Source organism: Ornithorhynchus anatinus, chromosome Y5 (assembly GCF_004115215.2).
Source record: "Ornithorhynchus anatinus isolate Pmale09 chromosome Y5, mOrnAna1.pri.v4, whole genome shotgun sequence".
NCBI lineage: Eukaryota > Metazoa > Chordata > Mammalia > Monotremata > Ornithorhynchidae > Ornithorhynchus > Ornithorhynchus anatinus.
The window spans coordinates 1142906-1163364 of NC_053179.1; the positions used below are offsets into that span (position 1 = coordinate 1142906).

General features: G+C 45.8%; 1 protein-coding gene across 2 annotated transcripts in view; it reads right to left on the reverse strand.

Annotated features, from left to right (window-relative positions):
• The window catches only part of LOC114808764 (polycomb group RING finger protein 3-like), a 148773-nt gene that overhangs the window by 18108 nt on the left and 110206 nt on the right, over positions 1-20459 (reverse strand). For both annotated transcript variants that reach the window (XM_029056624.2, XM_029056622.2), the window contains exons 5-6: positions 13823-13933; positions 6402-6490 (exon numbers count right to left, since the gene is read on the reverse strand). In XM_029056624.2, coding sequence (XP_028912457.1) covers positions 6402-6490; positions 13823-13933 — 200 coding nt within the window. The remainder of the gene's footprint in view (positions 1-6401; positions 6491-13822; positions 13934-20459) is intronic.

Consider the following 20459-nt stretch of genomic DNA (forward strand, 5'->3'; position numbering starts at 1 on the left):
GCAGGGGCGTTGGTTTTAATAAGGTGAGAGGGAATGGGGTCCGAGGCGCAGGTGGAGGGGATGGCACTTGCAAGGAGGGAGGAGATCTTCTCTAAAGATACTGCAGGGAAGGATGGAAAAGTAGGGGAGAGGGTTGGTGGGGGGGGAGGGGAGAGGTGGAGGGGTCACTTTGGGGAGCTCAGGCCTGATTGTGTTGATTTTTGAGATGAAATAGGTGGCCAGATCATTGTGGGTGAGAGATGGGGGAGGGGGAGGAACAGGGGGCCTAAGGAGAGAGTTAAAGGTCCGGAACAATTGGCGGGGGTGATGGGCATGGGTGTTGATGAGGGAGGAGAAGAAGTTTTGCCTGGTGGAGGAGAGGGCAGAGTTAAGGCAGGAAAGGATAAATTTCAAGTGTTGAGGTCGGCTTGGTGCTTGGACCTTTGCCAGCAGCGCTCAGCAGCTCGAGCATAGGAGCTTAGGAGGTGGACAGAGGAGGTGATCCAGGGCTGTGAGTTAGTGGAGCGAGAGTGGCAGAGGGAAAGGGGGGCGAGAGAGTTGAGATGAGTAGAGAGGGTGGAGTTGAGAGCGGAGACCTGATCATCGAGAGTGGGAAGTGAGGACAGGGCGGCAAGGTGAGGAGAGATGCTTTTGGAAAGACGGATGGGATCAAGAGAGCGGAGGTCTCTGTGGGGCAGTAGCGAAGGTTTGCAGGGGGAGGGAGTGTGAGAGATGAGGCAGGTGAGAAGGTTATGGTCAGAGAGAGGGATTTCAGAGTTGGTGAGGGAGGCGATAGTGCAGCGGTAGGAGATGACGAGATTGAGGATGTGGCCGAGTCGGTGAGTGGGCGCAGTATGGTGGAGGAGGAGGTCGGCAGAGTCGAGGAGGGATAGCAGGCGGGCGGCAGAGGAGTCGTCGGGTACATCCATATGGATGTTGAAGTCTCCAAGGATCAGAGTGGGCAGAGAGAAGGAGAGAAGGAAGGTGAGAAAGGGGTCTAGGTGGTTGAAGAAGTCGGAGGTGGGACCAAGAGGGCGGTAGAGGAGCAGCGTGGCTCATGGAAAGAGCCTGGGCTTTGGAGTCAGAGGTCATGAGTTCGAATCCCAGCTCTGCCACTTGTCAGCTGTGTGACTGTGGGCAAGTCACCTAACTTCTCTGTGCCTCAGTTCCCTCATCTGTAAAATGAGTGTGAGCCCCACGTGGGACATCCTGATTCCCCTGTGTCTACCCCAGCGCTTAGAACAGTGCTCGGCACATAGTAAGCGCTTAACAAATACCAACGTTATTATTATTATTAGATGACAGCGACAAGTATCTGGAGGGGGTGGTAGAGGCGAATGATATGGGCTTCGAAGGAGGGGAAGGAGAGGGATTATGGGGATTGTGAGCCTCATGTGGGACAACCCAATTACCCTGTGTCTACCCCAGTGCTTGGAACAGTGCTCTGTGCACAGTAAGTGCTTAACAAATACCAACATTAATTAAGAAGGAATCTGATTGATCAGCTGAATTCTCAGAATGAATGCTGAGTCCCCAGTGATTAGTACAAGTAATCACATGGAAAGGAGGCAGGTGAAAAACATATCAAATTCACTCAGGAATGCAGAGGTGGGTTTTGAAGCATTTCCTACTAGGAGGTAGAGGCAGAGTAAAAGGACTTCAAATGATGTGAAGGTGAGATAAGGGACAACTATAATGAGTCTCCCTACTTTCCTGTGCAAAGGAAGAGGTAGAAAAAGAGGACATTTCCATTTCCAGATGTAATTTAATTATACTGTGGGAGAAAATACATGTAGTCAGTAAAGGACAAAATGGAAGAGACTACTTTTAAATGGGGACATGGTTCTCTCTCCGCTGTTCCACCCCTTACTTCTACCTTCAGCCTCTTTTCTGGGGGTTCTTCCCTTTCTGCGTCATATTTGCTTGTATCCACCCCAGTTCTTAGTACAGTGCCTGGCACTAAGTAAGTGCTTAACAAATAACATATTTATTATTATAATTATTATTATATAAGCTCAAATATCCAAAGACTCCCTCACTCCCCTAAATAAATTCCATGAACGGGGTGATATGCTCCCTAGAGAAAAGAATAAAGGCTGACTGGGAGCAATGAGGATCAAAATCTTAAAATATATCTCCATCTGCGCTTCTGACCCCATCCCTCTGCACTTTATTAAACACTGGCCCCCCTCCATTTTCCCTCCTTAACACTCATCTTGCCCTCCGTGACTTACTCTTCCTAATATTACCAGTGACCTCCTACTTGCCAAAACTTATAGCCTCTACTTCACCCTAATCTTCTTACACCACTCAGCTGCTGTTGACACTGTGGATCACCCCCTTCTTCTGGAAACATGACACTGTTATCTTCTGCATCTCCACTTATCTTTCTGGCATTTCCTTAACTGACTTTTGCAGAGTCCTTTCCCTCCCACTCTCTAACTGCCATGAGGTCTATTCCAAGTCCCTTTAGAGTCCTCCATTTATATCCAGGCCCTTGGAGAACTCATTTACTCCAATGGCTTCAACTATAATCTCTGATGATTCCCAAATCTACCTTTTTCTTCCAACCTCTCAACTTCTATGAAGACTTGCATTTCCTCCAGCCTTCAAGACACCTCTATTAGGACGCCTGCAAACACCTCAAACTTAAAATGTCCAAAACTGACCTCTTCATTTTCCTATCTACACTTAATGTCCAATAGGCCTCCACTCATTTACCTATAAAGCCTTTTAAAATCACATTTCCTCAAAAGAAGCCATTGGGTCCTCAACAAACTGCATAATAGACTGAAAGTTCATTGAGGGCAGCAATCGTGTTCACCAATTCCACTGTATTGTACTCTCCAAAGCACTTTGTACAATGCTTTACACAAAGTAAGCACTCAATAATTACCACTGTGTGTAACCTAAGCCCTCATTTTCCCTACTAACTCTTCCTTCTTCACTGTCTATATACTAGGATCTGTTTCCCTGAAGTTCATTCATTCAATTTTCATTCAGTAGTATTTATTGAGCGCTTACTGTGTGCAGAGCACCGTACTAAATGCTTGGAATGCACAAATCGGTAACAGATTCAGACAGTCCCTGCCCTTTGACAGGCTTACAGTCTAATCGGTTATTAATATTAACCCAGAATCAGATCAGGTTAGGGTCAGGGCAATGAGGGAATTGAGTTCAGTGGCAAGGGTGGTGTTGTGGGTGTAGATTTGTGTGCTAAGAGAAAATAGGTTGAAGATGGAAAAGAGACTGAACCTGTTGACTTTAGAAAATTGACAAGGTTTCGGGGAGGATGTTTATGGGAGAGATCACAGGTCAGAATGTTGTGGATAAGGAGTGGAATTTCAGAGCGTTGAGGTTGGAGACCGTATAGCAAGTGGAGATGACAAGATAGAGGACATAGTTAAGTTGGTGAATGGGTCAGAATGTGTACAGCAGGAAGTGAATGGAGTTGAGTAAAAAGAAGCAGACAGTAGAAAAGTCAATAGGAACATTCACATGAGTGTTGAAATCCCCAGATATAAGTGTAGAGATGGAGAAAGAGAGAAGGAAAGTAAGCATGGGATCAAAATGATTCAGAAAACTGGAGGCTGAATTGGAGTGGGGTTGGAAGAAGGACAAGAAATAAGAGTAAATGGTACAGATGGATGGTGTATGCTTAAAAAAGAAGGGAAAGAGAGGGATGGAATGGGTTGGACTGAATCAAAGAGGTACTGGTGGGGGGCGGGGAGGGAGAAGGAAGGCAATTTTTCCCTCTTTTCCAGGGAGTCTTGAAGAGTCTGGAGAAGATGAGGCCTCTTCTATAAAGAATATGAGGTGAGAAAGTGTCAACTGGAAAAAACAGATTTAGGTGATGGTGAAGAAGATCACTGACTGGATCCGGAACAAGTCAAGACTGAAGGGTAACTTTCCTTTGATGGAGCAAGGGTTCCTGAGGCTGCACATGGGGAAGCAGGGAGGGACAAGAGAGTGATGGGGCAATGTAATGGATATGAAAGGGTTGGATGGGACAGAACTGGTAAGGGCCAATGTTTAGGTGAGGGTGATGAAAGTTTGCATGGGTAAAAAGGACTTGGGAAGGTTGGGAAAAGGGGACGATTGGGGAGGAAAGCAGCTTGGCCCAGTGAGAAAGACTTGTGCTTGGGAGTCAGAAGATTTGGATTCTAATGCTAGCTCTTCCATTTGCCTCCTTTGTGACCTTGAGCAAGTCACATAAACTTCTCTGTGGCTCAGCTTCCTCAAATGTGAAATGGAGATTCAATAACTGTCTTCCCTCCTACTAAAACTGAGAACTCCATGTAGAACGAGGACTATATCACAAAATTGATTTGTATCTACCTCAGTGCTTAGAACAGGGTTTGACACATGGTAAGTACTTAATAAGTATCTTTTTTTTTAAAAAAAAAAAGGAGATGGGTTGGATGAGACTGAGATTAGGGTGGTTGTTGAGGGGAGATGGGGATAAGAGGTGGTCCTTGGAGAGAGGGATATAGATGAGGTGAATACAGGCTGGGGACTTACAGGGCAAGGAGAGGTTAGAGCATTTAAGAAAACATGTCCAGGGCTGTATCAACTAATTTGGAATATCTAGTGGTTAATGTAGCTTCTTCATGTGGGTAGAAACTCATTCATTCATTCAATGGTATTTATTGAGTGCTTACTATGTGCACAGCACTGTACTAAGCACTTGGAAAATACAATTCAGCAATAAAGAGAGCCAAACCCTGCCCAAGCTGGGCTTAGAGTCTGGAAGGGGGAACACAGGCATTAAAATACACAGGCACTATAAATAGAATTATAGATATGTACATATATTCACAAGTGCTGTGGGGAGGGGGGAGGGGGGTAGAGCAGAGAGAGCAAATCAGGGCTTTGGGGAGGGGAGAGGGGGCTGAAGAAAAGGGAAGCTTAATCTGGGAAGCCTCTTAAAGGAGGTCAACCTTCATTATGGCTTTGAAGGGCAGGAGTGTGATTGTTGGTGGATTTGAGGAGGAAGGGCATTGCAGGCCAGTGGTAGGATGTGGGCCAGGGGTTAATGGCGGGACAGGAGAGAATGAGTGACAGTAAGAAGGTTAGCACCAGAGGAATGGAGTGTGCAGGCTGGGCTGAAGAAGGAGAGAATGGAGGGGAATAAGAGGGGGAGGGTGATGGAGAGCTTTGAATCTAATAGTGAGGAGTTTTAGCATGATACAGAGGTTGATAGGCAACACTGGAGATTTTTAAGGAGGCAGGTGATATGCCTAGAGCATTTCTCTAGAAACATAATCCATGCAGTGGAGTGAAGTATGGAATAGGGTGGGAAGGACAGAAAATTGGAATGTCAGAAAGGAGGCTGATGCAGTAATCGAGTTCATTCATTCATTCATTCATTCAATAGTATTAATTGAGTGCTTACTATGTGCAGAGCACTGTACTAAGCGCTTGGGATGAACAAGTCGGCAACAGATAGAGACAGTCCCTGCCGTTTGACGGGCTTACAGTCTAATCGGGGGAGATGGACAGACAAGAACAATGGCAATAAATAGAGTCAAGGGGAAGAACATCTCGTAAAAACAATGGCAACTAAATAGAATCAAGGCGATGTACAATTCATTAACAAAATAAATATACATAGGGAGTTGGGACAGGATGACTGATTGTACTAACATGGTAGCGGTTTGGATGGAAAGAAAAGGGTGGATCTTGGTAATACTGTGAAGTTGAGATGGGCAGACTTTGGTGACAGAGTGGATATGTGGAGTGAATGAGAGAGTAGAGTCAAGGATGACTCCAAGGTTGTGGGCTTGTGAGACGGAAAGGATGGTTGTGCCATCCACAGTGACGGGAAAGCTCCCAGTTGGGAAAATCTTGTAATTGAATGGGTGAGTGTTGAATTGCTGCCTAAAGAGTTAGGTGTCCTATGCTATAGTGCTGATCAGACTCCCATTGTGTGGACGGTAGGGTTTTGAGGGGCAGGAGTGCTGATATTCTTTTCCCTCTAGTCCCTTATGCTGTACTCTCCCAAGCCCTTAGTACATTGCCTCTGCACATAGTAAATGCTCAATAAATACCACTGATTGACTGACTGATTGATTGACTCCCCTTAGCATAGTCCCAGACCCGTGGTGTGAAGAAGGGGCTAGAGGATTGGCGTTTAAGCAGTTAAGCAGTTTAAGCCTCTTGATGTGTGGAAAGAGGGTTGGTGGGAAGGGAGGGTTGGAGTCCATTCACCTCATGAGGTTTCACGCTCCCAGTGTAAAAGTAGGAGCTGGGGTAGTTGTAATCACACCAATTCCACAAGCTTAGTAAAGTGCTCTGCACATAGTATACGGTCAAGTATCAGTGATTCATTGATTTTGTAATAGTTTGTTTTCCCAAAGAAAAACCAATACAGTATTATCATTTGCAAAGAAAGAAGTAAGAAGGATGGAGAGATATTTTACCTGTTCATCGCTTCTGTGGTAATCATTACCCTCTTCTTGTTTCTCTTCTAATGTACCTCTGTGGAAATTGTCGTCTGTTTTAATTTCACCTTTAATAAAAAATAAAAACAATGAACTACTCTAAGATTTTAAAACACAATGTTAACTTTAAATTTATTACATAGTGAGAAGCTCATGGCTTTGAGAATACAGCACAGATCTTGGGGTCAGAGGGCCTGGGTACTAATCCCAGATTTGTCACTTTTCTGCTGCATGACCTTGGACAAATCACTTAATTTCCCTTAGTTACCTCATCTGTAAAATGGGGATTAAGACTATAAACCTTATATAGGACATGGGCTGTGTCCAACCTGATTAGCTTATATCTACCGCTGCGCTACAATAGTGCCTGGCACATAGTGAGCATTTAACAAATACCATAAAAAAATAGCTAAAATTTATTTGCATCCTTAAAGGCACTAGAAAAATCAAAACTGGAAGTGCAAAATGCAGAGGCAGTGACCAAATGCCCTCGTGAACTGCACCTTTCTGGAAAAGTAACTAGGTAATTAAAGAACAGATCAAGAGGCTCTTCTTATAAATATATCTTTTGTAAAAATTCATTCATGCATGAATTCATTCAATCATTCAATTGTATTTATTGAGTACTTACTGTGGGCAGAGCACTGTGTTAAGTTCTTAGGAGAGTACAATACAACAATAAACGACACATTCCCTGCCCACAACAAGCTTACAGTCTAGAGAAAGGGAGACAGACATTAATATAAATAAATTACAGATATGTATGTAAGGATTGTGGGGTTGGGAGGGGGAATGAACAAAGGGTGCAAGACAGGGCGATACAGAAAAGAGTAGGAGGAGAGGATGCTGGGGGGAGGAGGATTCATTCATTAATTCATTCAACAGTATTTATTGAGTGCTTACTATGTGCAGAGCACTGTACTAAGCACTTGGAATGAACAAGTCGGCAACAGATAGAGACAGTCCCTGCCGTTTGACGGGCTTACAGTCTAATCGGGGGAGATGGACAGACAAGAACAATGGCAATAAATAGAGTAAAGGGGAAGAACATCTCGTAAAAACAATGGCAACTAAATAGAATCAAGGCGATGTACATTTCATTAGCAAAATAAATAGGGTAATAAATATATACAGTTGAGCAGACGAGTACAGTGCTGAGGGGACGGGAAGGGAGAGGAGGAGGAGCAGAGGGAAATGGGGGGAAAAGAGGGTTAAGCTGCGGAGAGGTGAAGGGGGGGTGGTAGAGGGAGTAGAGGGAGAAGAGGAGCTCAGTCTGGGAACGCCTCGTGGAGGAGATGAGTTTTAAGTAGGGTTTTGAAGAGGGGAAGAGAATCAGTTTGGCGGAGGTGAGGAGGGAGGGCATCCCAGGACCGTGGGAGGACGTGGCCCAGGGGTCGACGGCGGGATAGGCGAGACCGAGGGATGGTGAGGAGGTGGGCGGCGGGGAGCAGAGCATGAGGGGTGGGCGGTAGAAAGAGAGAAGGGAGGAGAGGTAGGAAGGGGCAAGGTGATGTAGAGCCTTGAAGCCTAGAGTGAGGAGGAAGAGGAGATGTGCCCACAATAAAGTTATGAAGAGGGTAGGAGGGAGAGTAATTGTCCTATTTGGGGAGGGAGGGTGTTCCAGGTCAGAGGCAGGACATGGGCAGGCTGGCAGTGAAACATATGAGATCAAGTTCCAGTGAAGTTAGCTGGCAGCAAGATATATGAAATCAAGGCACAGTGAGAGGTTCATTCATTCAATTGTATTTATTGAGCCCTTACTGTGTGCAAAGCACTTACTAAGAGCTTGGAAAGTACAATTCGAGGTTATCATTAAAAGAGTCAATTGTGCAGGTGGGGGTGTAGTAAGAGAGTAGCGAGGTGAGGTAGGAAGGGGCAAAGTGACTGAGTGCTTTTAAGCCAATGGTAAGGAGTTTTTGTTGGATGGGGAGGTGGATGGGCAAACATTAATGTTTTCTGAGGGTTGAAGAAACATGTCCTGAACGTATTTGTAGAAAAATAATCTGGGCAGCAGAGTATGGACTGGACTGGGAAGAGACAGAAGGCTGGAAGGGAAGCAAGGAGACTGATGCAGTAATCCAGGTGGGATAGGATGAGTGATTGTATTAATGTGGTAGCAGTTTGGATGGAATGGTAAGGGAGAATTTTAGCAATGTTGGAAGGTGGGACAGGCCGGATTTAGTGATGGATTAAATATGTAGTTTAAAGGACAGAGAGGAGTCAAGGATAATGCCAAGGTTATGGGCGGTGAGACAGGAATGATGGGGGTGCTGCCTACAGTGATGGGAAAGCCAACAGGAGGACAGGGTTTGGATGGGAAGATAAGGAGTTCAGGTTTCGGACATGTTAAATTTGAGGTGATGGGAGGACATCCAACTAGAAATGTCTTAAAGGCAGGAGGAAATGTGAGACTGCAGAGAAGCAGGGAAATCAGAGCAGGAGATGATGATTTGGGTTGAACAGTGGATGTTTTTTACAGTCTCTAGAATGTAAACTCTGTACAGGTGGGAATGTGCTAATTCTGTGGTATTGTACTTTCCCAAGATCTTAATACAGGCTCTGCACATAGTAAGCACTCAATAAAAACCACTAATTGATTGACTGATGGTGAAAAAGAATAAACAGTGGATGTTTGTATACTACAGAAATCCTATTAAATTCAGCCATTCATAATACAACCAGTTGTAGATCAAAACAGGGAATTCCTCAGTCCAAGCCATGTCATAACAATTCAAAATCCCAGCTCCTGTTACTACATTCAGTCACTGTGGGAGAGTTTATTTAAAAGGACATACATAGTGCTGCTGTTGCACACACATATGCTACCATAACCTATTTAAGCCAATGTTCCACTGCCACCCACATCAACCTTTTATACTCAACCTCACAATTGCCACTCCCATACTTCAGCCCACTTCCAGGATGGCATGGAAGAAAGGAGTGAAAGTTATGTCCAAACCTCTTCCTCTCCCTGACTTTCCCGTCACTGTGGATGACACTTCCATCCTTTCCGTCTCACAAACCCGCAACCTTGTTGTCATCCTTGTCTCAGCTCTCTTATCCAGCCCACATATCCAACCCTTCACCAAAGCCTTACTTACTTACTTGCTGGTTTTACCTTCACAACATCTCCAAGCTCTGCCCTTTCCAAACCACTATGATGTTAGTACAGTTATTCATCATATCCCAACTGGATTACTGTATCATTCTCTTTTCTGTCCTCCCAACCTCCTGACTCTCCCCACTTTAGTCCATATCTCATTCTGCTGCCCAGATTATCTTTATTCAGAAAGTTCTGGGCATGTCACCTGCCTCCTCCAAAATCTCCAGTTGTTGCTTATCAACTACTTAACCAAAAACTCCTCACTATTGGCTTTAAAATCTCCATCACCTTGCCTCCGCCTATCCTCCCTTCTCTCCCTCTACATACCCGCATTCAGACTCCACTCTTCTAGAGCTAACCTTCTCACTGTGCCTTGTTCTCACCTGTCCCGCCAATGACCCCTGGCCCACATCCTAATTCTGGCCTGGAATCCTCAAATGCACCAAACAATCACATTAAGTGCTTACTATGTGTCAAGCACTGTTCTAAGCACTTGAGTAGATACAAGGTGATCAAGTTGTCCCACGTGGGGTTCCCAGTCTTAATCCCCATTTTACAAATGAGTTAACTGAGGCACAGAGAAGCTAAGTGACTTGCCCAAAGTCACACAGCTGACATGTGGCTCAGCAGGCGTTTGCACCCAAGTCCATGCTCTTTCCACTAAGCCAGGCTGCTTCTATGAAGCAGTACTTGACACATTGTAAGTACTTAACAAATAACATTAAAAAACACATGGAACCTAATAAAAGAACAGTATTATTGGTAGGTAAAGAGGAGAGGCAGAGCTACAGCAGGTGAGGATACATCTGAGATCAATCAATCATTCAATCATATTTACTGAGCACTTATTATGTGCAGAGCACTATACTAAATACTTGGGAGAGTACAGTACAATACGATAAGCAAATATGTTTCTAGCCCTTCAAAAGGTTACATTCTAAAGAGATGGATGAAATTGCCCCATTGCCTGGATTTCACCAGCAATGCTATGCCACATAAACACATGTGCAGAGGAAGTGAACTCTAGAGAGGGTCCAGATACATGAGAGACCACGGGGAGCCACCTGTGTAATCCCATTCTCTGATACCTGCAATTTTCCCATCCAACCAAACACATGCTGCTGCAGGGAGTGGCCTATAGCAGCAACACAACATCCAACCCAGTCAAGTGTGGCCCGGAACTACTTCTCTGCTCAACAGCAAAAGGCAGGAACCACAAGATCCAAGTCCCACCACCGACTTCTTCAACGACCTAGACCCCTTTCTCACTTTCCTTCTCTTTCTCTCTGCCCACTCTGATCCTCGGAGACTTCAACATCCACATGGATGTACCCGATGACTTCTCTGCCATCCACCTGCTATGGCTCCTTGACTCTGCCAACCTCCTCCTCCACCATTCCTCACCCACTCACCGACTTGGTCACACCCTCGATCTCGTCATCCTACCGCTGCATTATCTCCTCCCTCACCAACTCTGAAATTCCTCTCTCAGACCTTAACCTTCTCACCTGTCTCATCTCACACACTCTCTCCCCCTGCAAATCTATACTACTCCCCCACAGAGATCTCCGCTCTCTTGATCCTATCCATCTCTCCAAAAGCATCTCTCCCCACCTTGCCCCCCGTCCTCTCTTCCCACTCTCTATGATCAATCACTGCTCTCAACTCCACTCTCTCTAATCATCTCAACTCTCCCGCCCCCCTTTCCCTCCGCCGCTCTCGCTCCACTAACCTACAGCCCTGGGTCATTGCCTCTGTACGCCTCCTACGCTCCTATGCTCAAGCTGCTGAGTGCTGCTGGCGAAGGTCCAAGCACCACTCTGACCTTATCTATTGAAAGCTTATCCTTTCCTGCCTTAACTCTGCCCTCTCCTCCTCCAGGCAAAACTTATTTTCTTCCCTCATTGACTCCCATGCCCGTCACACCCACCAATTGTTCCGGACCTTTAATTCTCTCCTTAGGCCCACTGTTCCTCCCCCTCTCCCCTCCCTCACCCCAACCATCTGGCCACCTACTTCATCACGAACATTAACACAATCAGGTCTGAGCTCCCCAAAGTCACCCCTCCCCCTCCTGCATCCCCCCCGCCAAACCCTCTCCCCTAACTTCCCATCCTTCCCTGCAGTATCCTCAGAGGAGATCTCTTCCCTCCTCGCAGGTGCCACCCCCTCCACCTGTGTCTCGGACCTGATTCCCACTTACCTTATAAAAATCATAGACCCTGTCCTCCTCAATACCATCGCCCCTGCCCTCCTCCCCTCCTTAACTTCTATCTTTAACCGCTCACTCTCCAATGGCTTCTTCTCCTCTGCCTTCAAACATGCCCATGTCTCCCCCATCCTAAAAAAACCCTCTCTCGTCCCCACTTACCCTTCCAGTTATTGCCCTATCTCCCTACTACCTTTCCTTTCCAAGCTCCTAGAACAAATCCTCTACACTCGCTGTTTACAATTCCTTAATTCCCATTCTCTCCTGGACCCCCTCCAATCTGGCTTCCGTCCCCTCTACTCTACTGAGACTAATCTCTCTAAGGTCACCCATGACCTCCTTCTTGTCAAATCCTCCTTCTTGTCAAATGGCTCCTACTCTATTCTAATCCTCCTTGACCTCTCAGCTGCCTTTGACACTGCTGACCATCCCCTTCTCCTCCATACCTTATCTCACCTTGGCTTCCCGGACTCCATCCTTTCCTGGTTCTCCTCTTATCTCTCTGGCTGTTCATTCTCGGTCTCCTTCGCAGGCTCTTCCTCCCCCTCCTATCCTCTAACTTTTGGGGTTCCTCAAGGGTCAGTTCTTGGCCTTCTGTTCGCCATATACACTCACTCCCTTGGTGAACTCATTCGCTCTCACGGCTTCAACTATCATCTTTATACAGATGACACACAGATCTACATCTCTGCCCCGTCCTCTCCCCATCCCTTCAGGCTCATATCTCCTCCTGCCTCCAAGACGTCTCTACCTGGAGAGGTACTTCTCCCACCTAAAACTCAACGTGGCCAAAACTGAGGTCCTCATCTTCCTTTCCAAGCCCTGTCCTCTTCCTGACTTCCCTATCACTGTGGATGGTATGACCATCCTTCCCGTCTCTCAGGCCTGCAACCTCGGTGTCATCTTTGACTCGTCTCTCTCGTTCACCCCATACATCCAACCCATACATCCAATCGGTCATCAAAACTTGTCAGTCTCACCTTTATAATATCGCCAAGATCCACCCTTTCCTCTTCATCCAAACAGCTATCTTATTGTTACAGGCTCTCTTAATAACCCGGCTGGATTACTGTGTCAGCCTTCTGTCTGATCTCCCCTTCTCCTCTCTCGCCCTGCTCCAGTCTATTCTTCACTCTGCTGCCCGGCTCATCTTCCTGCAGAAACGCTCTGGGCATATCACTCCCCTTCTTAAACACCTCCAGTGGCTGCCTATCAACCTCTGCATGAAACAAAAACTTCTTACTCTAGGCTTCAAGGCTCTCCATCACCTTGCCCCCTCCTACCTCTCCTCCCTTCTCTCTTTCTACTGCCCACCCCACATGCTTCGCTCCTCTGCTGCCCACCTCCTCACTGTCCCCCGTTCTCACCAATCCCGCCATTGACTCCTAGCCCACGTCCTCCCATGGTCCTGGAATGCCTTCCCTCCTCACCTCCACCAAACTAATTCTATTCCCCTCTTCAAAACTCTACTTGGAGCTCACCTCTTCCAAGAGGCCTTCCCAGACTGAGCTCCCCTTTTCCCTCTGCTCTCCCTCTACCCCCCTTCACCTCTCCTCAGCTAAGCCCTCTCTTCCCCACTTTCCCTCTGCACCCCCCCCTTCCCCTCCCCTCAGCACTGTACTTGTCTGCTCAACTGTATATATTTTCATTACCCTATTTATTTTGCTAATGATATGTACATCACCTTGACTCTATTTATTTGCTATTGTTTTAATGAGATGTTCCTACCCTTAGCTGGTGTTCTTAGTCATATGCACAAACCATTCTTGGCGCCTTGGGTGTTGATAGATGGTAGAAATACAGATTAAAAGAGAAATGCCGGTTTACTACATGTTGTTGTCTGTAGATTGACTGACTACCTCTGCCATTGAATACACACACAAAAATGGTTCTGTATAAACTATAAAAGGAATTGGGGAGAGACAAAAAAACACCTCCCTATGAACCTTAAATTTTAGGTATATGGAACTTCGCAGACAAAGCCCCTGGAGGGATAGACCTTTAATAATGTTTTGTACACCACACAGTACTTTTAATTTTTCATATTGATTATGCTCTTTTTAGTGCTAATTGAAAAAGAAAACTTACCATTTGGATGTGAATCTAAGAACTGTTTTGAAGAAGCAGTCTCCCCTTTGATGTCCCCTGGTACATCCATACCCAATTTGTGATAGAATTCCCTCTGTTTTCTTATTTCAGCTATTAAAAACAAAATTAAAATTTTATTTTAAAAGACAAGAGGAACACTTCCAGATTACCTCAAAAGAGGTAACTATCTAAAATACAGTCACAAATCATGGTATGATAATTGGCAAAAGAAAAACAAGGCACATTTATATTCTACATTTCTTAAGGGATAGGATAATATTTAATATTTTCTCTCTACGCCCCCGCATTTAGTAGAATTCCATGAAGCTTACTGACATTCAAAAGACAATAATGCTAATAGTGATAACATGGCCAGCACTCCTAACTGCCTCTATTTTCTCCAAGTTCTCCCTATTATCCATCATTATTCTAAGGATAACTTCCTTGAAGATATAAATTAATGTATGTCTCCATTGATGACGCAATGGTGAATGTTTGACGTATTTGTTCCTTTACATCAAATACCTATTAGCTATCATATTGCTGACTACCAAAAAGAGAGCTCTTGAGATCGCAAAAACTCTTCACCACTGGCTTTAAAGCACTCAATCTGCTTGCCCCTACCTTACCTTGCTACTCTCCTATTACAGCCTAGCGTGCACACTTTGCTTCTCTAATGCCACCTTTCTCACTGTATCATAATCTTGTCTATTTCGCTGCCAACCACTTGTCCACATCCTGTCTCTGTCCTGGAATGCACTTCCTCCTCAAATCTGACAGACAATTACTCTCCACCACTTCAGAGCCTCACTAAAGACAATGTTCAGCAAGAGGCCTTCCCCAAGCCTTTTTCTTCTCCCACTCCTTTCTGTGTTGTCCTGACTTGCTCCTTTTATGCATCACTCACCACCCCAGTCCCACAGGACTTATTTATATTTTATTTACTTGTATTAATGTCTGTCTCCCCATCTAGACTGCAAGCTTGTGGTGGACAGGAAATGCATCTGCTTATTGTTATACTCTCCCAAGTGCTTAGTACAATGTTCTGCACCGAGTAAGAGCTCAGTAAGAGCACACGGTATGAGTGACTGTCTGAATAAATGAAATGGAGAAAGAGGAGAGCAAAAAGGCTGGAGCCCATTAATTTTAGGTATTTGTTACTTTATACTGTAGGAACATAATCAGTTTAAATTAATGAAAGTTTTCTGAGTCAGTCAGTCAATCGTATTTATTGAGCACTTACTGTGTGCACAGTACTGCACTTGGGAGAACACAATATAAGAATAAACATACATATCCCCTGCCCACCATGAACATACAGTCTAGAGGGGAGGGAAGCAGCGTGGCTTAGTGGAAAGAGGTCATGGGTTCTAATCTTACCCCTGTCACTTATCTGCTGAATGACCTTGGGCAAGTCACTTAACTTCTCTGTTCCTCAGTTACCTCATCTGTAAAATCGGGATTAAAAGTGTGAGCCCCAAATGGGACAAGCTGACTATCCTGTATCTACTGCAACACTCAGAACAGTGCTTAGCACGAAGTAAGTGCTTAACAAATACCAAACAAACAAAAAAAAAGAGAGAGACATTAAGTGCTGAGGGGTTGGGAGAGAGAATAAATACAGGCAGCAAATCAGGGCATCACAAAGGGAGTGAGAGAAGGATTTTCTATATGACAAACAATATTGGTGTAATGTCACTACAAGTGAATGAAAAGAAAGAGGAAAACTATGCAAACATTCAATCAACCAATTTTTTTTTTTTGGTACTTGTTAGCACTTACTCTGTGCCAACTCTGATCTCTGTATCAGGGTAGTTGCAAGATAATCAGGTTGGACAGTCTGTGCTCATCATGGGCTCACAGTCTTAATTCCCATTTTATGGATGAATAACTGAGGTACAGAGAAGTTAAGTGATTTGCCCATAGTCACAGAGCAGATGTGTGGCAGGGCAGATTTAGAACGTAGGTCCTTCTGACTTTAAGACCCAGGCTCTTTCCATCAGGCCACATTAGTACTCTATAAAATGTACGCTTGGTCAGGGCAGGGGACATAACTATTAACGTATCTATTTATATATGAGAAGGAGCGTGGCTTAGAAGAAGGAGCACAGGCTTGGGAGTCAGAGGTCGAGGGTTCTAATACCATTCTGACTCTTGTCAGCTGTATGACTTTGGGCAAGTCGCTTTACTTCCCTGTGCCTCAGTTACCTCATCTATAAATGGGGACTAAGACTGTAGTCCCCACGTGAGACAGCCTCATTACCATGTTCTACACCAATGTTTGGCACATAGTAAGCACTGAACAAATACCATTACTATTATTATTATTATCATACAACTATCAGAGACACTCACCCAGCCCGCCCTGTCTACCTGATCTCATTGACCTCCTACTACAACTCAGTCTGCATATTCCCCTTCCTTAACACCAGCCCTGTTTTTACCTGATATTACTTATCTCGCCACTGACCCCTTTCTTACATCCTGCCCCTAGCGTTGAGTTTCCGCTGTCATTCAACGGAGTGCTTACTAGGCATACAGTATTCTACTTAACTCTTGGGAAAGTACAATATAACAGATACCCTGCTCTCAATGAGTTCAGGGTCTTAGAGGGGAAGAGAGACATTATTATGAATAAATTACATATATGTAAATAACTACTGTAGAACTGGGAAGGGGTTTGAATAAAGGGAGCAAATCACGGTGAAGGGGGGATAGAAAAAAGGAAGGCTAAGTCAGAGAAGGGCTTTTGGAGGAGATGTGCCTTCAATAAGGCTTTGAGGAAGGGGACAGTAATTGTGTGTCATATATAAGGGGGAGGGAGTTGCAGGCTAGAAAGAGGATTTGGGCGTGAGGTTGGCTACCAGATAAATGAGAACAAGGTACAATTTGAAGGATATCATTAGAGGAATTAAGTGTGCAGCCTGGGCTGCTTTACCTAGTGAGGTAAGGAAGGAAGGAGAAAAAGGATAAAGTATTTTAAAGCCAATGGTGAGGAGTTAATGTTTAATGTGGAGGTGGATAGGCAAGCCCTGGAGGTTCTTGTGGAGTGGGGAAACATGGCCTGAACATTTTTGTAGAAAAATGATCTGGACAGCAAAACAAAGTATAGATTGGAGTGGGAAAAGACAGGAGGCTGAGAGGCCAAGATGCTGATACAGTAATCGTGGCTAAGTGGAAAGGGCACAGGCTTGGGAGTCAGAGGTCATGGGTTTGAATCCCAGCTCTGCCACTTGTCAGCTGTGTGACTCTGGGCAAGTCACTTCACTACTCTGTGCCTCAGTTACCTCATCTGTAAAATGGGGATGAAGACTGTGAGCCTCACGTGGGACAACCTGATTACCCTGTATCTACCCCAGCACTTAGAACAGTGCTCTGCACGTAGTAAGCGCTTAACAAATACCAACATTATTAATCAAGGTTGAATAGGATAAATGATTGGACTGATGTGGTAGCAGTTTGGATGGCTCAGGGGGAAGAGCATGGGCTTGGTAGTCAGAGGTCATGGGTTCAAATCCTGCCTCTGCCTCTTAGCTGTATGACTGAGGGCAAGTTACTTAACTTCTCTGTGTCTCAGTGACCTCATCTGGAAAATGGGGATGAAGACTGTAGCCTCACGTTGGACAACCTGAGGACCCTGTATCTACCCCAACACTTAGAACAGTGCTCTGCACATAATAAGCGCTTAACAAATGCCAACATTATTATTATTATTATGGAGAGGAAAGGGACACTTTAGCGATGTTGTGAAGGTTCAACAGACAGGATTTAGTAACGGACTGAATATGTGAGTTGAATGAGAGACAGAAGTCACGGATAATGCCAATTTCATGGGCCTTTGGGGCAGGAGGGAAGGTGGTGCTATCTACAGTGATGGGAAAGTCATGTGGAGGACAGGGTTTGGGTGGGAAGATAAGAAGTTCTGTTTTAGACATGTTAAGTTTGAGGTAACAGGAGGACATCCAAGAAGAGATGTTACGAAAGAGAAGGGGATGGTCGACAGTGTCTAAGGCAGCTACAAGGTCAAGGAGGATTACGATAGAGTAGAGGCTGTGGATTTGGCAAGAAGGAGATCATTGGTGATGATCATTGAGAGGGTGGTTTCTGTGGGGTGAAGGGGATGGGAGTCAGCTGGAGGGAGTCAAGGAGACAACTGGAGGAGAGCAACTTGGGACGGGGGTGTAAACAACTAGGTCCAGAAGTTTGGAGGAGAATGGTAGGTGGGAGGTGGAGAGATAACTGGAGGGAGCCTTGGGGTCAAGGGAGGGTTTGTTTAGGATGGGGAGACAAGGAGTTTGAAAACAGTGAGGAAGAAGCCACAACGAAGAACAGTTGAAGATTGTGGTCAGGGAAGGAAGACAGGAGCTGGCAAGTGTTTTGGTAAGGAGTGAAGGAATGGAGTCAGATGTGCAGGTGGAAAGGGTGGATTTTGAGAAGGTGCTAGATCTCCTTTAGAGACACTGCTGGGAAAGACGGAAGAGTTGAAGAAGGGGCAGGAGGGTAGAGGGACTGGGGAGGGCTAGAGGGACTGGAGAGGGGCAGGGAAGATTTTAGGGAAATGGTATCTAATAGTGTCAATTTTCTCAACAAAATAGATGGCCAGATCATTAGGGGCAAGGGATGGGGAAGCAAGGGGGGACAGGGGATTTGAGAAGGGAGTTAAATGTCTGGAACAACTGGTGAGGGCTTTGGGTATGGTTATCAATAAGGGTGGAGACATACTTTGGCCGGGCAGAGGAAAAGGGCAGAGTTAAACCCAAAAGGGAAAACTTGAAAGAGATGAAATCAGCCTAATATCTAGATTTCCAACAGCAGTGCTCTGCTGCTCAAGTACATGGGCGAAGGAGGCAAGACTGTGGAGGTGATCCAGGGATGTGGACTAGTGTTATAAGATAAAGGGAGCGAGTAAATTGAGTTCAGTAGACAGGGTGGGGTTTAGAGTGTCAATCTGGTCATCAAGGAAGGTAGTTTGGGTACAGAGGTTAAATGGGGCATGATGAATGGAGAAGACTGGACATGGTCAAATGATCATTCATTCATTCAATAGCATTTATTGAGCGCTTACTGTGTCAGAACACTGTACTAAGCGCTTGGAATGTACAATTCAGCAACAGATAGAAACAATCGCTGCCTACTGGCGGACTTACAATCTAATCAGGGGAGACAGACGGACAAAAACAAGACAACTTAATCACGATAAATAGAATCAAGGGGATGTACATCTCATTAACAAAATAAATACGGTAATAAAAATCCATACAAATGAGCACAGTGCTGGGGGGGAGGGGAGAAGCAGAGGGAAAGGGAAGAAAGGGGGCTTAACTGAGGGGAGGTGAAGGGGGGGCAGAGAGGGAGCAGAGGGAGCAGAGGGAAAAGGGGAGCTCAGTCTGGGAAGGCCTCTTGGAGGAGGTGAGCTCTAAGTAGGGTTTTGAAGAGGGGAATAGAATTAGTTTGGCGAAGGTGAGGAGGGAGGGTATTCCAGGACCGTGGGAGGATGTGGGCCAGGATAGGCAAGAACGGGGGACGGTGAGCAGGTGGGCGGCAGAGAAGTGGAGCTTGCGGGGTGGGCAGTAGAAAGAGAGAAGGGAGGAGAGGTAGGAGGGGGCAAGGTGATGGGGAGCCTGGAAGCCTAGAATGAGAAGTTTTTGTTTCATGCAGAGGTTGATAGGCAGCCACTGGAGGTGTTTAGGAAGGCGAGTGACATGCCCAGAGCGTTTCTGCAGGAAGATGAGCCGGGCAGCAGAGTGAAGAATAGACTGGAGCGGGGAGAGAGAGGAGGAAGGGAGATCAGAGAGAAGGCTGACACAATAATCCAGCCAGGATATTAGGAGAGCCTGTAACAGTAAGATAGCCGTTTGGGTGAAGAGGAAAGGGTGGATCTTGGCGATATTATAAAGGTGAGACTGACAAGTTTTGGTGACGGATTGGATGTGTGGGGTGAACAAGAGAGCCGAGTCAAAGACGACACCGAGGTTGCGGGCTTGAGAGACGGGAAGGGTGGTCATGCCATCATCCACTGTGATAGGGAAGTCAGGAAGAGGACAGGGTTTGGGAAGGAAGATGAGGAGGTCAGTTTTGGCCATGTTGAGCTTTGGGTGGCGGGCAGACATCCAGGCAGAGACGTCTTGGAGGCAGGAGGAGATATGAGCCTGAAGGGAGGGGGAGAGGACGGGGCAGAGATGTAGATCTGCATGTCATCTGCGTAGAGATGGTAGTCAAAGCCGTGAGGGCGAATGAGTTCACCAAGGGAGTGAGTGTATATGGTGAACAGAAGAAGGCCAAGAACTGACCCTTGAGGAATCCCAAAAGTTAGAGAATGGGAGGGGGAGGAAGAGCCTGTGAAGGAGACCGAGAATGAACGGCCAGAGAGATAAGAGGAGAACCAGGAGAAGACGGAGTCCAGGAAGCCAAGGTGAGATATGGTATGGAGGAGAAGGGGATGGTCAACAGTGTCAAAGGCAGCTGAGAGGTCAAGGAGGATTAGAATACAGTAGGAGCCATTGGATTTGGCAAGAAGGAAGTCACGGGTGACCTTAGAGAGGTTAGTCTCGGTAGAGTGGAGGGGATGGAAGCCAGATTGGAGGGGGTCCAGGAGAGAGTTGGAGTTAAGGAATTCTAGGCAGCGAGTATAGATGAC